Genomic DNA, 26,374 nt, shown 5'->3' with positions numbered 1-26,374 from the left:
TCTTCCTTTCTCCTGTCCTGTTTCCTTCCACTCTCTTACTATTTTTTCTTAGAGAACTTTGTTAAGAAATCACTTGTACATTATGAATTTTTTTCTGCGTCCAATGGTAAGGAATCTAACCATAGTAAACCAGCCAATTCATGTTATTGCCAATGAGAATACTATGGCCACACCTTAATTGCCTCTTCATGGGCATCCGTGCCTTTCTCTCCATTCATGTCCTTTCCAGACTTGCAGATGTGAGATTCATACTCACTGGAGCCAAGTGTTAGGGGAGACTTACTGTAAAGAAGTAGCATTTGTAGGAAAATCACCTTGGGTGTGTGTAGATCCTGGCTCTGTGCATCATAAAGCTCAAGCATAGATTTGACCTAATTCACTTCCTCTCCACATTCCTGGCGGATAGACAAAGGCAGGGAGGAAGGAGGAGTTGAGTCACTGAGGCTTAATCCACTTTTCTGTTTCTTGGCCCCTAGAGCTTGGTTTAATTGAAGGTGGTTTCTGTAGAATTAACTTTGCTCCAAGAAGTGTGATTTTGGTCATATTGGAGCTGCATAACTACTTAATGTCTTTGAAGAATGTAGGTATTTTCTAACATCGATGGGACTACTTCTCCAAGTGGGCCCACAGAAGTCATCTTCCCCTGTATCTTCTCTGTCTCTGTGTTGAAAATCTAGAAACAGCAGTGTACCGGTACAGTGGCACATGCTAACAGCATCAGATGACCAAGATAGGCACTCTTTCTAGAGACCTCAGTGGAATTCCCAAACACTAAGAGGTTTAGAGGAAAAAAAGACTTGCCTCCGTATTTTTTTTTTTTTTTTTTTGAGATGGAGTTTCACTCTTGTTACCCAGGCTGGAGTGCAATGGCGCGATCTCGGCTCACCGCAACCTCCGCCTCCTGGGTTCAGGCAATTCTCCTGCCTCAGCCTCCTGAGTAGCTGGGATTACAGGCACACGCCACCATGCCCAGCTAATTTTTTGTATTTTTAGTAGAGACGGGGTTTCACCATGTTGACCAGGATGGTCTCGATCTCTTGACCTCATGATCCACCCACCTGGGCCTCCCAAAGTGCTGGGATTACAGGCTTGAGCCACCGCGCCCAGCCCCTTGCCTCCGTATTTTATAGGGCCTGAACAGTGAAGCCAGGTTGCACTCTTCACCTAATATTCTAGGAAACACATTTCACTGTCAGGATCCTCCTAGTGTGTTCTTACTTGGCTGAAGCTAAACTGGAGCATGGTTTGTGCAAGAAAATTAAAGAAACATACAAGAATGTTATTACCATAGCGTTCCCAAAAAGAATACTGCACAGGGTGTGAATGAGAGACATGAGAAATCACTGGAGGTCAATCACTGACTAACTTTGTTACCTTAGGAAAATAATTCAAATTATCTGAGTTAACAGTGTCCCCATCTGTAGAATGAGGCAGTCCCTATGAGTTTACTGTTGTCAGCATTCTGCAACTTCATTCCTCTGTCATAATATCCAGTGTTTCTGCGGACAATGAATAGTTCCTGTGTCAGCTAGCCACAACACAGAAAACTGGGACCCTCCCAAATTGGCATTCACCCCAAAGCAGTGGAGTCTTCTTGCTTCTCCCAAATGTCTTTGTGTAAAAACTGCAAGTTACTCCAGGGGTAACTGAGCCATTGTCTAAATATTCTGAGGAATAGCTAGCCCCACCAGCGAGTTTTAGATGCTTAGCTGAGTTGTAGAGTACCAAGAAACCTGAGTTTTTCTGAAATTCTGTAAACCGTTCCAAGGCAAAAATCACCACAATAGGTACAGCGGCCTGTCTTTCCTGACTTTTGGTCATAACGTAAAGCTGCAAGTCCCCTGCATGTTCCTAGTTTAATGAAGCTGTCTGTTGACTTACCTGCTACATTGCCATGTAATAATGGCTTTGCTTGTGATATTCATTCTGCCAGATGGTCCAAATGCTTCTTCTCCTCTGATATTTCTCTAGATTTCTCTAATCAAAAACATCTTTTCTTCCCCTGAAGCTCCCCCAAGTAGTTCATACTGCAGTCTCACTTGGAAAGACTTTTATACATGTTTGTTTATTCATCCCTACCTTCTCCCAAAACTCTAAACCATGCTCACCTAAAGGGCAAGGGCTAAGCCTTACATCTGTCTTGCTCCGAAAAATAGTTCATGGAGACTGGTATCACTAAAAATTATGAAAGTCCAAGCTCAGTAGTATTGGCGTATGTTTTACTCAATCATTTTAGGAGGGACAGTGTGATATAAAGGGGAGGCAAAGCCTTTGGAGTAAAAAAATTTGCATTTCAATCTTGCTTCTTCCATGTAATCACTGTGAAGCCTTAGGTAATATTTGAACTTCTGCTTTTCTTTTTCTTTTTTTAAAAAAAATATATTTTATTGCATTTTAGATTTGGGGGTACATGTGAAGAACATGCAAGATTGTTGCATAGGTACATACATGGCAATGTGGTTTGCTGCCTTCCTCCCCATCACCTATACCTGACGTTTCTCCCCATGTTATTCCTCCCCAACTCCCCACCCCTGCTGTCTCTCCCCTAGTTCTCTGCAACAGACCCCAGTGTGTGATGCTCCCCTCCCTGTGTCCATGTGTTCTCATGGTTCAACACCCGCCTATGAGTGAGAACATGTGGTGTTTGATTTTCTGTTCTTGTGTCAGTTTGCGGAGAATGATGATTTCCAGGATCATCCATGTGCCTACAAAGGACACGAACTCATCACTTTTTATGGCTGCATAGTATTCCATAGTGTATATGCTTTTTCATCTGTGTGATAGTCAATTTTAGGTGTCAACTTGAATGGGCCCAGTTAGCTAGAAGAACATTTCTGATTGTGAGGATGTTTCTGGAACAGGTTAGTATTTGATTTAGTAGATTGAGTGAAGAAGATTATCTTCACCAATGTGGGTTGCATCCCTTGAGGGCCTGAATAGAGCAAAAAGGTGGAGCAGGGACACATTTGCCTCCTGTTTGAGCTGAAACCTCCATCTTCTCGTGCTTTCAGACATCGGTATTTCTAGTACTCTACAAGGATGCATACAATCCACCATCACCCTCCTCTCACCTTGATCTTGGGTTTTTGGACTTGGACTGCATTATACTGCCTGCTTTCCAAGTCCTCCAGCCTGCAAACAGCAGATCATGTGACTCCTCATCCTTCAGCACCACATGACCCAATTCTCATTTTACATATGTATCCTATTGGTTCTGTTTCTCTGGAGAAGCCTGACTGATACAATCTATAACATGACAATTCGATTACTTAACTTGACTGTATGAAGATTCAAAACAAACAACCTTAATGGGGCAACTGTTATGATTATGTTTATGATTATTCCAATTCTCTGGAATTTACCTATCTGTACTATAGAAAGTGAAATGAAAATGGATGGGAGGAAATATTCTAAACTTACAATGCAGATTAATTCTTGCCCTATGTAATGTAGGGAAGTGATAGAGAAAAATGTGCACACCCATGGATGGGCGATAAAGGGGATATTTACTTTGTTAAGTTTGACTTACATGAACAACATAGAAATACATAGATTTGTGGTAAATATAAAAATTGTTCATAATTTATGGGCAGTAGGTATACAAACATGTATTAATTACTTTTTATACTTTTCTGTATTTTTAAAGGTACAAATTCTATGTATACTAGAAAATTTTCATATCACATCACAGAGCTTAAGCTATGGTATGTAGACCATGAAATCCTTTTTCTTCAAAAGAAAGCATGTCACTAGTAAATCAAAGGAGAATCAAGGAGAAGCTGGAGTAGGTATTAGCAGAGCTTCAGACTCACAGATGAGAATAGTAAAAGCTGCTGAGATCTCTAATATCCCAAGGGGTTATTTCCTAGCTAAGAATAAGGAGTTACCCCATCTGCAAAGCTCTGTCCCTTCTAGACAGGAGCTGAACCACAACTGATGCCAGATCTAGTGTGATTGAAAGAAAACCTTCAAAGAAAAAAAATATATGTATGTGAAAATAAAATTTGAATATACTATCTAGTATCTTTTTACCTTTATACTTCCTTGAAAAAATAGAAAGCTATTCAGAAAACACAAAATCTATTACCTGTTTTTTCTGTTTGCAAAATATTATTAATATTTAAAATAATAATCCATCAAACCTTCATTAAACACTCATTATATCTTAAGCATTTTACTTAGGGGTTGGACTAGAAACTTGAACATTGAATGGCCACTGTGCTGAATCAACTTTCAAGAGATAAATGACCACAAAACAAAAAACACCAAGTAGATTGTTGCGACATGCACAGAGGCAGGGATTATATTCAAACTACTTATCGGCACACAGAGTGGGCACAGACCGCTCAAAACGTACACATTTACCAATTAGAACAGGTAACTTGCTTTAAAAGATAAATTTTTAGGGGCTTGAAGAAAGAATGGGCACTCTTGTATCAAGGAGAACCTGAGATTTTCTTTCTTTTTTTTTTCTTTTTTCTTTCTTTTTTTTTTTTTTTTTGAGACGGAGTTTCGCTTTTGTTACCCATGCTGGAGTGCAATGGCGCGATCTCGGCTCACCGCAACCTCTGCCTCCTGGGTTCAGGCAATTCTCCTGCCTCAGCCTCCTGAGTAGCTGGGATTACAGGCACGCGCCACCATGCCCAGCTAATTTTTTGTATTTTTAGTAGAGACGGGGTTTCACCATGTTGACCAGGATGGTCTCGATCTCTTGACCTCGTGATCCGCCCGCCTCGGCCTCCCAAAGTGCTGGGATTACAGGCTTGAGCCACCGTGCCCGGCCGAACCTGGGATTTTCAAAAGGCGTTTTTGAAAGGCAGGTGGTATAACTGGCAGTAGCTGAGGGTTCTGTTTATGTGTATATTATATAGCATGTGTGTATATAGATACTTTTTTCCTTTTCACTTTTTTTTTTCTATTTCCTACCCCATGGAGGATGGGGAGGTGTTGTTTATATTCTGCCCTACAACAATTAAAATGCTTTTTAACATTCAGAAATAGAAAAAATAAAAAGCTGATCAAGCTGAGTGGGTGAGTTTGTTCATACCTATCCTGAAAACAAATACATCTAAGTTCTACAGAGTCTTTGCAGTGGTAGATAATCAAGGAAGCTTTGTTATGGAAGTAATGTTTGAGGTAATTTTTGAAAGAAAGGTAAATTGAGATGGGTCAGAGTAGGATCAAGGCATTCTGTTGGAGAGAACAGCATAGCAAATGCACAGATATCTGCAAATTCAAGAATCGTTTTGTTGAATTCTACAAATAGTTATTGAGTGAAGGCTACAGTAGGCTTCAACAATGAACAGCACAGGGAAACCTGCCTTGTGAGGATTGCATTCTAGTTGGGAATGCTGAGTAAACAGAATTGTTTGGAGCATCAGATAATATTAGACTTAAAGTAAATTAGTGATAAAGTAAGATAGAGTTTATCCTGCTGACAGTGGCCAGTCATGGAAGGGTTATGTTTTCAGTAAGGGTCTTGAGAGGTTTAGATTAGTAGGATGTAGTCTAGGACTGACAAAGTTTAGAACATTTACTCTGTCTCCATCCAGGGAAAGTCCACAGGCTTCTTTTCCTTGAGGTGTGTGTGTGCAGTCTAAGAGAGTGACCCACTGAGAACTTATTTTCTTATTGGAGACAACAGTACCATGGGAAAATAAAAGAGCTGAACTAGAACAGAAAGAGTTGGTGTGCCCCTTGATTCTACCACTAACTATAATAGCTTTGTGAACTTAGACGTGCATGTAATTTCTCAGAGGCTCAGCTTCCTCCATCCTTTCTACTGATAATGTTTGCTCTGTCTATTCCACAGAGTTGAAAAAATAAACAGGATAATTTATATGAAATGTTTTAGGAAACAGTGAATCAGTACATGTTGAGAATATAAAGATTTTTTATATATTTATACAGTCCATCTAGATCGTCAGACCTATTAACAGATACTCTTTAACTGTGTTTTCCTTGGTTGTATTTTTTTAAATATATAAACTAGAAAATTGCCACATTTTTTCCCTTATGTGGACGTCGTCTCTTCTGTTTCCTGAGAGATTAGAAGAGGGTGTCCCAGCTATGAAGGAATATTTTCATGGAAAATACCTATAGCTGTTGCACGAATCTTTCTTATCCCAGCAATTCCTATTAGCACCTTTCACAGCCTTTGCCAAAATGTTCTTAATTCTTAAGGCCTCTTAACTTTGGCTGAGTAATATCAGTATGTAAACAAAATCTCATTTTCTTTCTTTCTTTCTTTTCTTTTCTTTTTTTTTTTTTTGAGATGGAGTCTCACTCTGTTACCAGGCTGGAGTGCAATGGCGCCATCTCGGCCTCATTGGAACTTCCACCTCTTGGGTTCAATCAATTCTCCTGCCTCAGCCTCCTGAGTAGATAAGATTACGGGCACGTGGCAACACGCCCAGCTAATTATTTTATTTTTAGTAGAGACGGGGTTTCACCATGTTGGCCAGAATAGTCTCAATCTCTTGACCTCATGATTCGCCTATCTTGGCCTCCCAAAGTGCTGGAATTACAGGCATGAGCCACCACGCCCAGCCCCCATTTTCTTTCTTAAATGGTGGCCTGCCTCATGGCAAAATATACATTTCTGAAACACTGAAGCTAGCAGAGGACTTTGAGATCTTCTACTCTAGCCTCTTTCTTCTTAGAGATGGGAAAACCAAGACCTAGTGTGTGAATTCCAGAGTTCTTTGGGCAAAGGGTGTTTGTGACAAAAACCAGCATAGGGATGGAAAACAGTAAAACAAACAAAATGAGAGAAGGAATCACTTGTAAGCAGCACGAGAAAGTATTAACAAGTTCCATTGACGAATAGCAGCAACAATAACAAGGGCATCACTGTAGTATTGAAGAGAAACTTCTTCTAAGTAGAGGTTGGGTTGGGTTGCACTAAAAATGAGAAAGGGATGTCTGGATCATCTGGTTCTTCTTTGCCTTGCCGTGAGGATCTGGATAGTTCCTTTTCCTGCCTGGGCCTCAGTTTTCCACTCCGGAAAATGAAGAGTTTAAACTAGATGTCTCTTAAGTTCCTTTGAGGTCTATACTTCTGTGATTCATAGAGCTGTGTATTTTTCAACTTTGAATTTCCCACAGTGGTTTGCATGTAAGAGAGTCTGTCAAGGACAGCCGAGTAACCCTTTAGACAGGAATGACAAGGAGAAGTCTCACCAAAGCCCATGCAGACCTTTGCTGAGCTCCACCTGCTCAATCAGATTCTCTCATTTTCCCAATGTTTACCACCTCTAGTTTCCTCACCTGAATGCACCCAACCCATTCAACACGAGGAGGAAAGGCTGGCATTACATAAGAATATCATGGACATAATTGGAGTGGAGTTCATTAAAAAAAAAAAAAAAAGTCTTTCAGCCAAGAGACAGGGAAGTACTTTTCCTCAGGGAAGGAAAGAATGCCTTACAGTCATGGGAGAGAGGCACACATTCACCACTCCTCTGACTCTACCAAGGGAGGTCAAAGTGTTACAGAGGCTGTGATGATGAGCAAAGACTGCGGTATTGTACCCCAGGACAAGAAATAATGAGGCTAAGGAGATGAAAGATGGAGGAGAGAGCCAGCCAAACTATGTTCTTATGAATAGGATATTATGCCAGGGAAGAAGAAGAGCTGTATCTGAGGAGACAGAACTCATATTGATTGCCAAATGCTGATTGAACACTCGCCAGCCACAGGACAGTATTAACGCCTTCTGCTGAGTCTTTGGTGAGACTAGTCTTAGCCATAGCTTCCTGCCTTATATGTAAATCTTGAAGGAATCATGGGCCTTAAAGTGGGGATTGGAAAGAACGAGGTGGGAGGTAACCACTTCCTAGGAGTGGTTGGAAACTCCTGGCAAAATGCAAATAACCGTGGCATCCCATGTACCATCAAGGAAATTACCACTCGGCTAGGAACATCAGGTTTGAGTAGAGAAGGTAAAAAAATATGCGAATGTCTTCAGCAGAAAGGACAAAGAAAAACAGGCATGGAAATGGAATTTCATATCATTTTGCTGAGAGTTTGTGTTGCCTGTAAGCAAATGACTTAGGGTGACAGCAGGACACTGAGAAAGCAAAAGGTAAGGAAAAAGGGTATTGAAATGTCCCTATCCCCGAAGTAGTAGAAACAAAAATTTTATATATATATTTAAATTATATATATTATATATAGTATATATAATAAATATATAATTTATATAATAAATATATGAATAAATATATAAATTATATATAATTTATATATATATATTATATATATATATATTATATGTGTGTGTGTGTGTATATATATATACACACACACACACACACTTCTCGGTGTCCTGAAAGTCATTTTGAACACCAGGTGGTGTTAAGCAAATATTTTCTAGGGCTTCTTCTGCATGGGTGAGGTTCACAAAAATGTTTTATTTATTATTTCATGAGTGCCATTGGATATTTACAAATGTCAGCATTTGTTCTGAGATACCCAATGTGCTGGTACCTGGATGCCACTTTAATTCCAGAATTCTTTAGAACAAACTTTCTAAACATTTCCAAAATGCATTTGGCAAGAGGCCCTATGAAATGACACAGCAGAATTTTTTCTATTCATTTCACAGTCCAGAATCTGACAGCAGGTTGATCTTTTGTTCTTTCTCCTTTCATTCTCTTTTAAAATTCCACCGTTTCTGTAGTTTAGGTATTGTGTTTTCTCTAATCATTTAATCATTAGTGAGACAAAAATGTATTAGGAAGATACTGATAAGTTGGAGAAATATTGAAGACAGCTGATGTAAACTTAGCTAAAATACGGAAGAGCAGGCTGGATGCAGTGGCTCATACCTGTAATCCCAGCATTTTGGGACGCATAGGCAAGATGTCTGCTTGAGACCAGGAGTTCCAGACTAGCCTAGCCCACATAATGAGACCTCATCTCTAAGGAAACTAAAATAAATTAGCTGGTGTGGTGGCATGCACCACCTGTAGTCCCAGTTACCTGAGAGGCTAAGGCAGGAGGATCACTTGAGCCCAGGTGTTCGAGGCTGCAGTGAGCTATGATTGTTCCACTGCACTACAGCCTGGGTGACAGAGTAAGATACCATCTCAAAAAACAAAACAAAACAAAAACAAAAACCCAAAACCCAAGAAACAAAAAAAAACAGAAGAGCAGAGTAATCAACTTATAGAAGGTAGTATCTAGAGTTTAGGAATACTGAACCACATTCAAAGTCACCATAATTTCTTTCATAGAAAAATGATAGTGTTTCCAATCATAGAACAACTGTCAGAGGAGTGAAAGCACTCATAGGATTCTGAATTTTCTGCCTGGTGTTTCTGATGGCAAGTTCTGTCTGCGAAAAAATGTTTGGCCTTTGTCCTGTGTCAAACTTTTACATGAATTGCAAAAGGTTGGTCCTCCAGTGTGCTAGGCCTAGAATTCTAATCAGAACCACAAAAGGGATGTTTGCCTGCCAGTACTTGCCACCCACCTGGCACATAGACAGAGTCAGGATTAGTGTAAGGAGTTACAAATCTCATAAATTTCAAGGACACACCCAACATGACACTAAAAGCAGAAAGTTAAACTAAAGAACTACTCTTATCTGAGAAAAATATATACGGTTAGTGCTCTATGAAAAATCTTTCTAAAGAAAAAACAAGATTCCTGATACTTTTAGGCCTGCATTTAACGAATATTAAAGCTTTTAGACTACAGAACTTTCTCTTAAAACTGTAGCCCCACTTCCATATTAGAATTGTTTCATGCCATCCTTCAGCTGTCTTCCAACGGTTATTACTGAAATACTGACAAGTTAGGGGTTCAGACCTCTCTGACTTGGTAGATGTTGAAACTGAAATGCAGAAGATTAAGCATCTGGCCCAAGTCACCAGACTTCTCTCTGTCCACTGTTCTCTTCACTCTGCCTCTTCGTATTTCCATGAAATCTACACATCTGCATAACTTTTTCTGGAATGAGTCTAAAGCACCAAGGGAAAAGGCATAGTGTAAACAAAATTTAGAAGAATGGTAATGGACACTAAAGCTTTTATGGGTGCAAAGAGAAAGCTAGGAAATCCATACCGAAGGCTGAAAGTGTTCTGTGTTCCAATTTACTTAGTAAGAGAACTACAGTATACGAAAGAGAAAGAATGGCAAAAGAGATAATGAACACTACCTTCTGTCAGTCTGTGGATTCCTTGACTCAAGTTTAAGTGTATCTTTCCTAGAACTAGGAAGGTTCTGATGTCTATCCATCACGTATGTACAGGCCTTTATTCCATACTTTTATTTTGCTATTAAGAATACAAAATAAATCAGTGTACCAAGGAAAATACCTGGGCTACCTTCTTAGATAAATTCTGAAACTGCACCCAGAAGCAGAAATATGGTCTTGGAATCTTAGAGATTCTATGCAAATTTTAGATCATTCAAGAGTATTTAATGAAGATTAGGTTTTTTTGGCATTCTACAACAATTAATATTAGATAAATTATCCTAATAAGTCTCAGTATAATAGTCATTATCCATATATTCTGGGTTTAATTAATTCTATATTTTTATTTCTAAATAAAACACAGAATATATGAAGAAAAATTTTTTAAGAAATTTTAATATAAATGTAAACATATTAAATCAAAAATTTTTTAATGATTTCAGTGACAGTACATAAAATAGAAAATGTCTTCTGAATGCAAATAAGCACTCATGACCTGTCATGCAATTTGGGACATAGCTACCTTGTAAATACTGATTTCGGATACACTTCTGATAAGTTCTAACATCATTACTTCAGATTGTTTATCTTGCATTTACATACTTCAACTATTTTTTTGAATACTTGATGGCTCATGCCTTTGTTGAAGAGAGGATGACTATGGTCTTTGCTCCAAAACTGCAAAATATTTTTAGATTAAATACCAATTTGAATGATTAATCCAATGAGTTAAGTTTCTACATCATCTGTTTTCTTCTGATTACCTTCGATACACAGCAGCTTTGATTTGTCCACTTATGAAGCATATTGGTAAATTTTGGTGCAAGAGAATCATTATAACTAAAATAATACTATTGCATGTCCTTTTAGAAAATTGGATGGCTAGATTGTTGTTGTATAACCTTAAATGGTAAAATTCTTCCTGTTGTACAACTGTCTAGATTAGAGTAAGCATATACCCTTTTTTATCTTTAAAACTGTGTTGCTTGGCCATTGAGCCCTGTACTTGAGAAAATTCATCTAGGATATCATTACTTGAAAACTCAGTTTAAAATTTAGCTTACACAAGCAATTTCACTATCAGAATCTAGAGTGCCATTGTGTTTTATATTTATATTCTGATGTAACAATTTTGAAATGTTTTCCTCCATCAGTTTAAATATCTTTACTATGGGGAGAAAATGAAAAATCCTGACTACAAAGATATTGTCTTCTACTCTATACCGTGTTGAAAGATGATGCTATATTAATGAGCATCAGAGAAAAAAAAATACTGAATAATTACACAATAGTAAATTTATTTCTTCATCCTTATAGGCTTCTTATTACATCACCTTTCTAGCCAATTACCCAATAGAACTACAATGAAAGCCACTTTCATTATTTTAATTTTTCTAGAAAGCACATAAAAATAAAAATGGATAAAATTAATTTCAGTATATTTAACTGAAAATTTTTAATTTTCAACATCTAATCTTAAAAAATTATCAATGAGCTATTTTACATTTTTATTTCAATTCTAAGTCCTTGAAATCTAATCTGTATTTTGCATACACAACATATCTCAGTTTTGACTAGCTCCATCCATGTGCTCAGTAATTACATGCAGTTAGTGGCTACCGTATACCGTATTGGACAGCACAGTTTTGGGTAATCCCACCATTCTTCTTGGTTTTTTTTTTTTTTTTTTTTTTTTTTTTTTTTTTTTTGAGACAGAGTTTCGCTCGTTACGCAGGCTGGAGTGCAATGGCGCCATCTTGGCTCACCGCAACCTCCGCCTCCTGGGTTCAGGCAATTCTCCTGCCTCAGCCTCCTGAGTAACTGGGATCACAGGCACGCGCCACCATGCCCAGCTAATTTTTTGTATTTTTTTTTAGTAGAGACGGGGTTTCACCATGTTGACCAGGATGGTCTCGATCTCTTGACCTCGTGATCCACCCGCCTTGGCCCCTCAAAGTGCTGGGATTACAGGCTTGAGCTACCGCGCCCAGCCGCTCTTCTTGGTTTTTAATTTCTTTTTTTGCTGATTACAGTTCATAAAAATAAGTCAATTTCTAGAATGGCTAAAATAAAGTCTCAAGACATGAAAAAAACAAATCCCCAAGTTTACGTAGTGCATTTTGGATTTGTAAACAGGTTTAATAGATCCGATAATTCTAAGCAAATGCATTTTTTAAAAGTAAGTTTTTCTTTTCTTCCAGAAGACATCTAAAAATAAAGTCATGAACTACCAATCTATACAAATAGATAGAACTATTTAAAATTTTTTTAAAAAATTGTCAAAAGAGCCAGAATGATAGATCAATGATTAATCATTTTTATAGCTCTTTTATATTCCTCATACTGATACTATTGAATCGACTCTTTCATTTCTGGGGCTCTATCACCTAGATTGCGAAGATTAAGAATGGAATCTTTTGGTACTTTTAAGCAGCACCCACTTGCCTATATAAAAATATATCTTTATATAATGTGATTAGATCTATAAATAGAAAACAAATATCTTCACTATATATTTTTGTTATTCTGGAAAGTTTTTTTTATAAGTCTACGGCATTATATTGTTTCATGCCATCCAATGTTATCCTATAAAGTAATATAATTTCTTATTTAATAAGAATCATTAAACCATTTTGATAGAGATTATATTGGCTGAATCAATGTACATAATTGAAGGGTGATATTTAACAATGAGTTTGAAAGGGAACGTGGCCCAGTCAGGGCCCACCATTTGCCGCATGCTCCCACATACCACCAGTTAATCTCTTCTTCACTCCCACAGTACTGAGGAAGTCACTGCTGAGTGAGTATCATCAGAAGGTCACAAAGTTAGAGACATTAGGAATATCTGAAGTCTAGTCCTCGTTCTAAAGCAAACTCTTTCTGACCTCAATGGAATACAGTATTAAAACTTTGACTATCTCATTCACGAAATGAAAATGCCATTCTGGTCTTTCCTGTTTTGTAGATTGGCTAAAATGAGAAAAGAATGATTATTTGTTCTCAGGTGAGAAACCTCAGTATTTGAACCTCTCCAGTGCTTCTCTTGGTATCTTTTCTTCTTCCTCAATAACGTAAGGCCAAAGGATGAAAGAATGAACAAACAGGCACAGATAGACACACACACACAATTTCTTAATTAGTTTTTATTTATTTTTTAATTTTATTGCATGTCCTGGCAAACATAAGGAGACTGTAGATTGGCTTCTGGCTCCCCAAAAGCCCATTACAGAAAATACCAAAAGACAAGCAACTGAAGCTTAAAAAAAAAGTATCACATGTATAATGCCTTTTGACAACATTAATAAAGCATATAAAACTTTTAACATTTGCTTAATTTTTGTACAATTATAAAAATAATAAAAAAACATATCCCTTTAACAGTCAATATCCCACATACTATATTTTAGGAGAATGCCAAGAAAAACAAAAAGGGAAAAGGATTTAATGAAAATTCTGTTCTCCAGTTCTGTTTATAAACCTCTCCGAACAAAACTTTTCCATTCTTCAGCTAACTGCATTGAGCTGAGGCCACAGAACTCCGTTAAGCCCACTTCCAGTGGTTTCTGTACTTAATATTCTTTTGCCCCTTACCCTGGCTATTCATACACTCAAGGAGAGTCAGTTGCCATGAGGAGGTAAGCCAGTAAGTGTGCCTAGCTTTGGCTAGTGCCAAATCCATGAGACGCAGAACAGGAATTTCCAAGTCCCTAGTGTCACCTGAATAGTACTGAGATAGGTCAGAAGTCCTAGGTTTATTCAAACCCTCGGCAAAGTAAGAGAAGCAGTTTGTCTTCTTAGTAGGACCAAGACACAGCTTTCATTCTTCCTCTTATTGGATTTGCAAAGCTGCATGCTTGTTCCAGAAACGAACAGTGCTCATTACCATTTAAGTACAACAAAACTTTGAAATCAAGGACTCATTCTTTTTAACATACAAAATTTTAAAAAAATAATAGAAAAAAAAAACTTTCCCTTCCCTCCCATCTTAATATTATACCATTATTTCTTATTTGACATTGTATTCTTACTAAATGGCATTTTCATGAAAATATAAAAACAATAAAAAAAGGTTTCAACTGTGGTTCTGGAAATCCCACTATCCCAAGAAGAAAAAAAAAATAATGAAAATATAAAGTATGCAATTTCACGCAAAATATATATACACTTTTCAGAGGCAACTCATACATTACATTTTAGAGCCACATAAGCCCTTTTGCACTTTAAAATAAAAATGGAAGCTTACGTTCAATGACAGCCCTTGACCAGAATGCATGGGACGATTTCAGAGCTCATTAGCATGTATGCAAAATATGTGTTATAGTTCTGAAAGATCTATGAGGCATGTCATCATTTATACATTTTCCCAAAGTCTCAAGGCAACTCTTTAAATGGTTTAAGCAACAGCATCTATGAAAGACTTATCCCTTACTCCTTGGGGACCTTTTCATGTCTACAGATAGTTCCTAAGGGAGACGGACGGGAAACTGGGTTCTCACAGCTACTTTCCAACAAACTGAAACTCTTTCTGGTTAAAAAATAAACTGATACAGTGATGCAATTTATGCCACAGCAAAACAAATCTCATAATTTTATATTTCCAAATCACTATTCCTATTGTAAACCTTAAAGGGATAAAGGTAAACAAGCATCTACATGCAGGGTTTTATAGAATAGGAGGGTCTTTAAAAGAAACATTTACCAAATAATATTATCTGTGCTTCAGAAGAGTTTTACAGACTTGAATTCATGGTTTGTTGAGATATCTTACTATTTAGTACAGATTTGACATTTCTGAATGAATCCTATTTTATCCTGAATATTAATAGACAGTACAACTTCACTGTTAGAACTAGATAGATGGCATTCGTCCCAATCACATCAATCTGAATTCTTACAATAGTAGCCAATGTGTATTTAAGATAGTCAATTTAGTAGTAAAATTTAGTTTTAATACCTTTGTAATGGCAGCAAATGTTTTTCCAATAAATATTGTAAGATAAGGTATCCTGCATTAAATCTAAGGGAGTTACTGATATACTCAAATACATGCTATGAGGGTTTTTTTGAACTGGCTGCCATGGGCCTTTTAAGAATTTTCCTCATTCTCAACCAAAAAAGAGAGAGGACATTTGAACATGAACTTTTTTCTTATAACTGGATTAAACAACCCAAATGTGAACCATCATCACTAGAAGAAATGTCGGTAATATAAAATATACCGACATTGAGAAAAGAATACATATATATACAGTCTTACCCAAATAATAAACAATGGAAATGGTTCTGCTCAAAGGTTTGATGTGGCATGTATTTAGAATCCAAAAAACTAAAAGGATCTGGACATCATTGTCACTCATATGTAGCATTAAGCTCTAGATACCTATCACCATACATGATACCCCTTAAGAGAAAGGGTATAGACAAGCCATCCAAAACAAGTAAATTAAAAAATGGTCAATAAGTGCAACTCGATTTTCTTTCATTTAAATTACATTTTAAACAATACTCAATGCCCCCCACCCAAAAATCTATACTGTATATTTATATATTTATATATATAGTCTTAGACTATAAGGGTGAACATGCTTTATAAAAGTCAATGAGAAATCTCTGCAGCTTAAGGAGACACCAAACTCTTTTTTTTTTTTTTTTTTTTTTTTTGCTCACTTCTATCTAGCCATGGCAGCCACAGTCGTGCAAGCTATAGTTTTGAAGGCTTAAAGCCAGAATCAGAATGAGATGCCAGGTTAGATGTTAGGTAAGAGGTAGCCTCTTACTTCTCCTTCCCCTAAGAAATCAGACAGAAGAGGAAGGGGAGGAGCTAAGGAGAATGCTTTGAAGATTAAGCAGGAGTGCTTTGTTAGGGGGTAAGCAGGTGGGAAAGAGATAGGAAGAGCCCACCTGGCGAGCCTCACTCCCCCTCCTCTTTGATACGCTGTTGTTTGTTGCGACGAGCATCCATGTCAAAGTTGAAGTCATTCCACTCATCTCGGGGTGGGAAAGAGATGGTCTGGCGGAGGGTGAATCGCACGGCATCAATAACACGCTCACCCCGCGTCTCACTGGAGCCCACACTGACCGTAGAGGCACTGCTTGGGGTCCGCAGGAGATGAGAAGGTGAGGAGAATTCGTGGAGTTGCCGGTGGTCCAGGATGCCCTTCCAGATTGCATGTCGAAATTGCTCAGGGATTTTCAGACTTGCCAAATCCTGTGCAATAGGGGAAAGTATCATGGAGAATGAAAACAAGGAGAAAAACTGGCATTTAGTTCATAGCATGCTATCATTCCCTGATGCTCTGGTTTAATTGATCTGAATCTATTGATCCACAAATTAGAAAATAAAATTAGCTCTCTGATAGTCTTCAACACTATGTAACTAAGCACAAAGGCGGAGCATTGAGGTGTCATTCCTGCCTGTATATAACTCTTCACTTAGTCTCTACTGGCCTCAGTTTCTTCATTGGTAAAACTGGGATAATAGCTAGATGAGGGGGCAAAAATCCCAAATAGAAACATGAGGTACCTACTTATGCCTAAATTTTTCTTGCTAGTCACTAGAAGGAAGGTATTAATGGAATGTTACCACCACTTGGTTGAGGAGATAAGAAAAGATTGAGTACAGGCACTGAGTTAATTATTTTATAATCATGATATCATTTAATCCTCAGATTAGTAGTAATGTTATTAGACCTGTTTTGTAGATAGAATAACTGAAGGCCAGAGAGGTTGACAAGTTTAAAGTCACACAACTAAGTGAACACATTAGGGACTTAGGACATCCTCTGAACCTGAAGTGGCCCTATTATCAAAGGTCTCGTGGTGTTTGAATAAAGCAAAGTATCAAAACACAGAGCGATTTTGTCTGTGTTCTGTGAAAGGGTGCAGAAGGCATTGCAAATAGGGTCAACCTTAATTAACTGTGGTGATGTTGCTCACATTTATCTGCATTAGCTCTTCTTTAGAATGTTTCTGTGATAGCTCATATTTTCATGGGCAGAATGGTAGGTACACAGCACGTTGTGCTTGGAGTCAGAAAACCGTGGCAGAGGTTTTCTTTGTCACTGAGTGGCTATGGAATGTTAGCAAGTCACTCATTCTCTACCAGCCTCAGTTTCTTCCTTGGTAAAGTAAGAAACGATTGCTTTATAGGGCAAAACGTGCTATAGACTCACAGGTAAATATAGCTATGAAAGTATTTTATAAATTACAACATACTGTATATGAATATCAACCATTTGTATTATTATGATGTTATATTATTAACTCATCTTTGCATGTTATGGGGACACTAATGAAATCCCCCAAATTTAATCACATTCCTCTTCCAGAAAGTGATGATGCCCAGTAACTTAGACTGGCTCTATGTGAAAAGCCAAGAAAAAGGTGTCACTTTCTAGAAACGTGCAGGAGGAAGCTGAGGTGAGGAGGAGAAACTCGCTCAGCTTCCCAACATTTCTCAATTTGGAAATTTACCGTTTGGTGTCATGTTTTCCTATGGTGTGAATTTTCAGGCCATTAGAGATATTCCCAAACTCTTACTATAGCAGAAGAATACATTATAAAGAAAACTCCCTGCAGTTTTCACCTATAACTTATAAAGAAGGTAATCCACAAATAGATAAGCATAGCTTTTTATGTTTCTTAGATTCTTTATACTTTTGAGGTTCTCAGTAAATGGAGAACTCTTTGTAAATTAGGCTCCATTGATTTTCAGGATGCCCTGGATAGATTTTAACTAATGACTGACAGGTGACAAAGCTGTGGGCCACAGCCTGGCACAGGACTTAGTCAACATCAGCCGAAATGAACTTACAGAGGGCATCTGCAGATCCTAAAAATCAAGCAAGCAACCTGACACATTCTACAGTGGAAATAACGGAGCAAGTAGGAAGTATAACTTTAAACATATAGGGAAGAGGAAGATTCCCTGTTCCAAAATATAGGACTCAGCTAAAAGAGGCTCTCTCAAATACAGGGCAACTCTGTTCTCTTCAGTGGGTGGAAATGATTGTAAAGTTATCAGAATCATATTGGAACTTACCCTTAAAACTCTTCCTGCAGTTTTCACCTATAACTTAATCTATCAGGGAACAGCAGCCAGGGGTGGAGAGGGGTAGGCATAGGGGCAGTACACTATATACGTGTCACCTCAGGGTGGGGGTATTCTCATGCTGCAGGGGCATCTCTAGCATCGGTGCTCAAGGAGGGGGAAAAAAGAGGCCCAAACAACAGAAGTAGCAGCAGAGGCAGAGACTGTCTTCTTCCACCAGTCCAAAGTACCCTCTGGAAGCCAGAAGAGAGGCTAGTGAACCCCAAAGAGAGCAGCATGCAGAGCGGCCTGAGAGACTAATCAGATTGCCATAAACCAGAGCAACACTAGCTTCCATGTGAGCAGTAGTCCAAAAGTGGAGTAGGAAGCAAGAAAAAGTCCCCTCTCACCCAGCATGTTTCAAAGACAAAGGATATGAAAGCCAGAAAGGAGTCATTTGAACCCGATATTTTATGAACTGAGGCCCAGAGAGGAAAAGTGATAACCCCAAGTTCTCATTGCTACTAAAAACCATGATTGGGATTGGAATTTTCAGTTTCCATGATTGGAATTTTTAATTTCCATGACTGGAATTTTCAATCTAATCATAATAGGGCACGGCCATTTCTAATCATTGGACATTATCAGTGGTCAATGATTAGAAATGGCTGTACCCCATGATTAAATTAAAAATTAATAAAAGAACATACAGTTTTAATTGATAAGAAGAGCTGGATCTCCCTTAAGGTACTAATTTAAAGAAAGGCAGAAAAGGTCAGTTAATAGAGTTAAAGACTATAAGCTTAGACCTTTGGGTTCTGTTCCTGGTTTTATCTTAAATAGTCCTGTCAAATGATGACTGTGTCATCGCTCCATGTTTTTAAGAGAATAACACCACTGGTGCCCTGCTGTATTTCCTGGGAACTTATAAAAATTAATGAGAACATTCAAAAAGTTTTATTAATTCTTTAGAAATTATAAATGTTTTGATTGTGGGAATAGCACCTCTCTCCCACCTTGCGAATAGTGTAGGTGAAATAGACAAAAGTTGACTGATCAGACAAGCTGAGGAAGATTGGTTGCTAAGCTTCTAATATGTGTAGTCGGAGGCCTGGTCATCTCTCTAACATGGTCGTGGGTTCCATCGAAATGGATGATTAGGGGCAGGGCATTTGAAAACTAGCAGAGATTGAACTACAAGGCGGTTGTTATCAGAGGAAAGAAATGAAGAAATAAAACTTGAGAAAAATCTAACAGTTACTTACATCCATGGAGTAATGCTCAATCTGATAGATGGTGGTCAGCCCCTGGGTCGTGAAATAGTCCAGACATGATGAACAGCCCAACCTCGCTAAGAAACTGCAGTGGGAGGAGGGAAGAGGAAGGAGGAAACAGAAAAAGAAAGTTCACCCCAACTGCATTGGCGAGATAAGGGAAAACCCAACATTTTGCCCTTGGATGCCCTACGTCAGAGATTAGGAGTGGATAAGACATATGCGGGCCTTAAGTCTGAGGTCTGGAGACTATTGGTGACATGAAGTTTAGGTCTATAGAAATTAAAATCCATTTTAAGGATTCCTGCAGATCAGTGATTATCATATGGTGATCCACGAATTCTACGCTTCTGTGTAAGTGTCCTAGGAACCACTGCAAAGTGTAAAAAGGAAAAGCCCAGTGTTCGGGTTCCTAACCTTCTTGCCTCTTGGCTCTTCGCTTCAAAAAAACATCTCTACTTTATTTTGTCTCTGGGCTTGGCGAGAATGGTTTCATGTGGTTAAGAAAAGAAATTGTAAGCCTCGACTTCATGAAGTCTTTCATGCCTTTTGATTTATGTTCTCCTCAGGACACAAAGCCCCTTCCTTTTGGTGCTGGTCTGAGACGGATGATGTCACCATCATCATGGGACAGACCCTGGGTGGCACGAGCCATGCACTTTGCCATCCCTGTGATGGACACATCAGGGAAATCAACACAAATCATTCCAGTAGCCAAATGAAACAATCATTTTGCACATGAAGCAGAAGAAGATACGCACTAGGCAAGAAATCTGGGAACCCACTCTTGCCTCTATGGGAAGCAAATCTTTCAGACTTCATGCATTTCTTCTACCTGTCTGAACTCCCCTTTCCTGGAGTGCAGAGGAGGAAAGGCCAGCAGTTTTGAAAGTTCCTGTCATTTTGGAAAACATTAAAACTTTTTATGGACATCCAACTCCAAAATAATGGTCCCATGGTGGCTGAGAGCTATGAGGATTAGAGAAAGGAAAAGGAGCAAGATAGCAAGTTTATTGCCCTTTTGGAAACCCAGCCCTGAGCACCAGCTTGAGGGCCGAAACTGACAACGTAAAAGTGTGAGCGAGGAGGAAGTAAGTGAAGGTGAGGGAAACAGACATGAAAACAATATGCCTATAAACACACATTTTCACTTGTTCCCATGCTGATTAGTTTTCCTTGATAAAACAATGTTGGCCACTCCACACATCAGAGATAAAGTGACTGAACTCCAACCATAGGAGTGCTGCCTCTCCTTCCAACTGTTTTATGGATTATGACAGTAGCCACCCTCCACCATCCCGGGATGCTTAGGACAGGCCCCCAGGGGCATATGCTGTGGACTCACCTGACAATGCTGCAATCTGTGGGATACGGTGGTGGGGGGGTGCAGTGGGAGGTGGATGGCATGGAGAGTGGGGGAGGGAGTGCCTGGGTGGGGCTGAGTCCATTCATGTCTCCAGTCATTGGCATGTGGGTGCCCATCATAGGAACTGAACAGAAGCAGGAGGAACAAAAGGGTTACTGCCATCATCATGTACCAGCATCCCAGTGGTCCATCTTGTGTGGCTAAATGTTATCAAGGGCTTAAACTACCAGCCTTCCTCTTTAATCTTCTCTCTCACTACACCCCTTCAAGCAGCCTACCTTTAGTCAAACAGAATGGTTAGACTCCAAACTAATTAGGCACCTCTTGACTTTTGTACCTTCTCGTAGAACAGTCTCTTCCCCCGCCCCCCGCTTTCTCTACTTCTAATTCTCTAATTGCTAATTGCCCTTAATGTTATTATATTCCTCCTTGTACTTGCCTTTGAGGGTTATATTTCTGTCTCCCTCACTAATCTGTGCAAGCATAGAGATTAGATCTTATATGTGTCTAGATACCTACAGTTCCTAGCACAGTGCCTGGCACAGAGTAGCTGCTCAGTAAACTTAGGTTAAGTGGATAAATGCACAAATCTGTGAATGAAGGAGTGACCCTTGAAATATTTCTTTGGGTATAGGAAGACTTACTTCAATATTTATAAGAATTCAATTAAATATTACTTATGGTCCATTTTCAGGGTTATATACAGGAACACCACTGTAGTGGGGAGATCCCATAAGCACCAAGGCAGGAGCAAAAGGCCTCAGCCTATTTTCATATAAATCATGAAGAAGAAAGTAATTAAAAATATAACCGTAGTAGTTCTTAGTTATTCATAGGTGATCTTAGTTATTCATAGGTGATCTTAATTCCTTTACTAATGCCTCTCAGGTCGAAGTGTGAAACTGGGGTGACATTGTGAAATGAATGACACTAAGGCAAGATGCTCTAAGCCCTCTGTCATGCCCACATAAGGGCTGCTGGAGGGCACCTCGGCTGTGTGGCAGTGCCAGCGCGTGAAAGTGCCCACTGTTTAGCCAGCTAGGGAAGGAGACGTCTCGACCATTTTGGACATCTCCTTCCTGGGGAAGTTTGGAGAAAACTCCGCTTCTCCAAGCTCTTGTGGCAAGGCCTGGCGGCTCTCAGGGAAGCCCACAGACATCCGGGGGCTTAACTGTCTCTGTGTGATGCTGTGCTTCAGTGGTCACGTTCCATGTCTACTCTTATGTTCTGCTTCTGCACCTGATTCCTTCTGTCTTAGAAAAGGTAATCAGTAATAGTAATATAAATCTTAATGTTGTATTTCTTTCTTGGTAAGTATGTAAAAGATGCTGATGCATTATGCTTTCTATCTCACTTTGGGTGCCAGAAATTCCTGAGCCACTACCTGAATGACAGGAGATGTACTTGACCCTATCACTGCCACACCCCACCTACCCTGCCCCCAGATTTGCAACTCAATAAAAGTGAGAGCGTCCCCGATATTCTGGGCCACTGCTGGTCTCCTCGATCTGGGTAGCAGTGGACCCCTGGGCCCAAACTCTCTTTTCTCTATCTCTGTGTCTTGTGTCTTTTAGTTCTATAATTTCTCATCTCTGCACCAGCCGGGAGGGGCTCACAGAACCCTGTAGAGCTGGACCCTACACACCACCAATACTTACTGATATTTTACTAAACCATAAGGTGTAAACATTAACTGACTGATAGAGGAGAAAAGCTTAATATCGATTTTTATGAAATATATTTTGCCTTCACGTCAAATAAGAACAAAATAATCTACAAAGGACTAATGTGATTTGTTTCCACTTTAGTGAATAGCAGTATGCCCAGAAAAGGTCTTTGCCATTAACTAGCTAGCTAAAGAGCATACCCTATCACATCTCAATCTGTTTCCCTTCTGAACTTATTGTAAAGTATAAATAAGAAAAAAAGTAGGCAAACTGTAAGTTATACAGATGTGAACCATCATCACAATTATCACAATTTTGTTATCTCAAGAAGGAATCTGAGGACTCTAAGATGTTACAAGAAAGAAAATGAAGTTGAAATTAAGTGGTTTCTATTCTTTTTATGTCAAAGTATACCTGTCAAGGGGTCAGGTTTTACGCTTAATGATGCATTTATCATTAGTGAAAGAGCGGTCTCACGCTAAAGTCTATGCCGCCACAATGGGCAACCATACTGAACGCACACACCTCTATCTCATTAAAATGTGAATGTGTGCCACTAGACTACAGAAACTCACAATCCTAGCCTCCTCTAGTTTCTTGCAGAAGAGACAGCACTGAAATGCACTTTTAAAGGCTCGATCAAAATAATTAGGATTTCAAAAGATAAGCTTGAGGGTACCGTTTTTAGGTAGTAGGGACTATATGAAACCCATGCCATATTCAGTCTTCCATATTCCCAAGGGTGTTATACACATTCTTTTGCATTTTTATCACCACTTTTTTTTTTCCTTCAAGTTTGTGTATCCACTTTGCTAGATTTAGTCCTAGTGGACAAGATAATTCTATTTATAGTGAAATTATATGCCAGTCATTATCCCCCTGGAGGCCCGATTCTTACAGTGCCTTTTTCATTTGTACTTAGCTGATATGAGTAATGCATGTGTGAATAAATAAAAGGGAGACCCATCTGCAGGTCAATTCCTTACTGACTGTGTCTGGGATAGAATAGGTGAGTTTAAAAGGCCAGGATTATAGAGACACAGACATAAAATGTTAAGTATATAAAGTGATAATTTTATGGATAGAAAATTAAGTATTAGAAAAGTAACTTCTTTGTAATTAGAGGTATTTCTTTTTTTCATGGAGTTCAGATAAGATATAATCTACTTCTCTAGATATCTTTTTTCTTTTTTTGAGACTGAGTCTCACTCTGCTGCCCAGGCTGGAGTGCAGTGGCATGATCTCAGCTCACTGAAACCTCCACCTCCCAGGTTCAAGAGATTCTCCTGCCTCAGCCTCCTGAGTAGCTGGGACTACAGGCGCATGCCACCACACCCAGCTAATTTTTGTATTTTTAGTAGAGACGGGGTTTCATCATGTTGGCCAGGATGGTCTTGATCTCTTGACCTTGTGATCCACCCACCTCAGCCTCCCAAAGTGCTGGGATTACAGGCGTGAGCCACCACGCCCGGTCTATTTACCTAGATTTTAAGTTCACTACAACATCTACTTTATGCATGTTGCATCCATTTTCTTTTAACTATTTCAAAGGTTGCAGGAGGTGAAACTCCATCCAGGATAGCAAGAAGTAGGCCATTCTTTTCACAGAAATCCTTATCCCTACTAAAAAACATCCTTCTTTCTCTCCACCAGAGTATTTTGCAATGAACAATAAACCTCAAAAGTGAAAGGTTCACAGTCAGAAACCTAAGCCACTTCACTTTGATCTGATCTGTCCCACTGTGCCTCTCACTTAGCTTAAGAACCTGCCTTTCCCCATCACAGAGTTTTCCCCTAGGCTAGCCTGTTCATCCTTCAGTTACAATTAAAAGGAGATGCTCTTACTGTTGGCTCCCATGCCATCAGGAATGGTTGTAGGGGTGAGGGCGTTGCGCTGCTGAGGGTTGATAAGCTGGCTCACAGAAGGCAGCTTGTTCATGCTGTTCATTTTGTTCAGAGGTGGGGAGCTGTTACCGTATGAAGACTGAGACTGTATTGAGGTCCTAGGAACACAAACATGGAAAGATGGTGAGCGTGGGACTCTAAAGAGTGGGGACTACTGATTTTCAACAGGTCTCTGTTTAAAACATGGCCTCAAACCAAACATTTGAAAATATTCTTCTAGGATTAATGGCAAGAAGTTAATTTTGTTTCCATCTAAGAATGTTTCCTGAATAGGGAGGAACTGATTGCAAGACTATCTAGTCATACATTTCCTGAATGTGCAGAGTGCAAGGTTTAGCATCTCCTTTGTGAAAGAGAAAGTCATTGCCTCCTTTTTTCCCTTCTATTGTTTTCTCCATTCCCTTCTCCTCTTCAATTCAAATAAGTTTGAAAACCAGTTAGGAAAACGAATTGAGCAAAGACTTGAAGGCTGATGAAAAATGTGGATATGACACCCTCAAAATTCCAAAAAAAAAAAAAAAAAAAAAAATGGAATGCTAAGGCATTCCATTTGTAGCTTTCTGCATATTCCATTTGTGTTATGCAGAAAATGACTACAAAGTCAATCAAACTGGGCATTTGGCAGCTCATCCTGCAGTCATGCAGAGGCCCCCTACTTGGAAACATGCATTTTCAGCAGGGAAGCTCATGATGTATGAGAGAACCCACCAAAATGCCAAAAGCATTTCTACAGAGGAGAACAAGGAGGCCCAAATAACCATTCTATTGACTTTCCATAATTCTCCTGGGAGAAATGAAAAGAACAAAGCAAAATACAAACCCAACAGTTTTCCATTCAGCATTTGACCTTCAATTTGGGAAGTTACTAGAACTGGCTTTTCATATTATATCTTCAACTGTCACTCCTGGTGTTTTATTTTATCTTTTTTTTCTCTTCTACTTTTTGTGGAGAACGGGGTCTCGCTATATTGCCCAGGCAGGTCTCGAACTCCTGGGCTCAAGCTATCCTTCCGCCTCTGCCTCCCTAAGAGCTGGGATTTATTTTAACATGAGAACTGGCGATGTGTACAACAATGGGAGTTACAAAGAGCTGAAGCCTTCCTCCGGTGTATATTAGGATGCTATAGATGCACATATGAGCTACTTAACATCCTGGTCTTTGTTTTCTCACAAGAAAACTATATAAACTACACACATTTACACTTGCTGCATGAGTCAGATGTTAGAGTTAATAAAGCTTAAGACATGGTCCGCATCTTTGAGCCACTCATAGAGTAGTGGATGCAATGGAGATAATAATCCATCCTACCTTGTACGGCTATGATGAGAACTGAAAAAGAGAAGGTGAGGAAGAAATTTACAGACTATGCAGCTTCTACATTGAATTATTGTGACCATAGAATGAAGACTGGACTTTAAGCAAGTTTCTAGTCTGGTATGGGAAAACTCCACTTTCACAACTCTCAAACAAAACGAAACATTTCATTCCTGTTTACCTTCTTCCCGTCACAGCCATATTTACATTAGAGGGGGGATAATTTTCTTCTTTCAGTTTTATTTGCATATATATATATATATGTGTGTGTGTATATTATATATATATATATATATATATATATATATATATATATAATTCAAAATTTGGAGGCTCTGTAAATGGACCCAGGTTCCAAGCATATATGGCATCATAATATTTGAAAAAATAATTTTAAAAATGGCTTTAGCACTTAAGTGCTGCCATGGTAGGGACAGTCTTTGAAGCTGCCACTCTGCATTCTCCAGAATTACATGAAAACAGGAATGGCTCCTTCCATGTCAATGAAGAGCCACAGCTAGATGAATGCAAACAATTTGCTCTATTTTAATGCATACAAATTAGCATGTCAATTAATGCACAATTAACAATTCAGGTGTATTTTACAATCA

At 38.9% G+C, this 26,374-nt stretch overlaps 1 protein-coding gene across 7 annotated transcripts in view; it reads right to left on the bottom strand.

Annotated features, from left to right (window-relative positions):
• Window positions 1-13,335: 13,335 nt before the first annotated feature.
• Window positions 13,336-26,374, bottom strand: part of TP63 (tumor protein p63) — a 271,334-nt gene continuing 258,295 nt past the window's right edge. For 5 of the 7 annotated variants that reach the window (XM_010337716.3, XM_039478920.2, XM_074404698.1 and 2 more), the window contains 4 exons: window positions 24,389-24,546; window positions 20,856-21,000; window positions 19,502-19,595; window positions 13,336-16,415 (listed from right to left, as the gene is read on the bottom strand). In XM_010337716.3, coding sequence (XP_010336018.2) covers window positions 16,119-16,415; window positions 19,502-19,595; window positions 20,856-21,000; window positions 24,389-24,546 — 694 coding nt within the window. In that variant the 3' untranslated portion in view covers window positions 13,336-16,118. The remainder of the gene's footprint in view (window positions 16,416-19,501; window positions 19,596-20,855; window positions 21,001-24,388; window positions 24,547-26,374) is intronic. The other 2 variants (XM_010337717.3, XM_010337718.3) reach the window with 1 other exon arrangement.

The sequence above is a fragment of the Saimiri boliviensis genome, chromosome 8 (assembly GCF_048565385.1).
Source record: "Saimiri boliviensis isolate mSaiBol1 chromosome 8, mSaiBol1.pri, whole genome shotgun sequence".
NCBI classification, from domain to species: domain Eukaryota; kingdom Metazoa; phylum Chordata; class Mammalia; order Primates; family Cebidae; genus Saimiri; species Saimiri boliviensis.
This window is presented reverse-complemented; position numbering and strand designations above follow the sequence as displayed.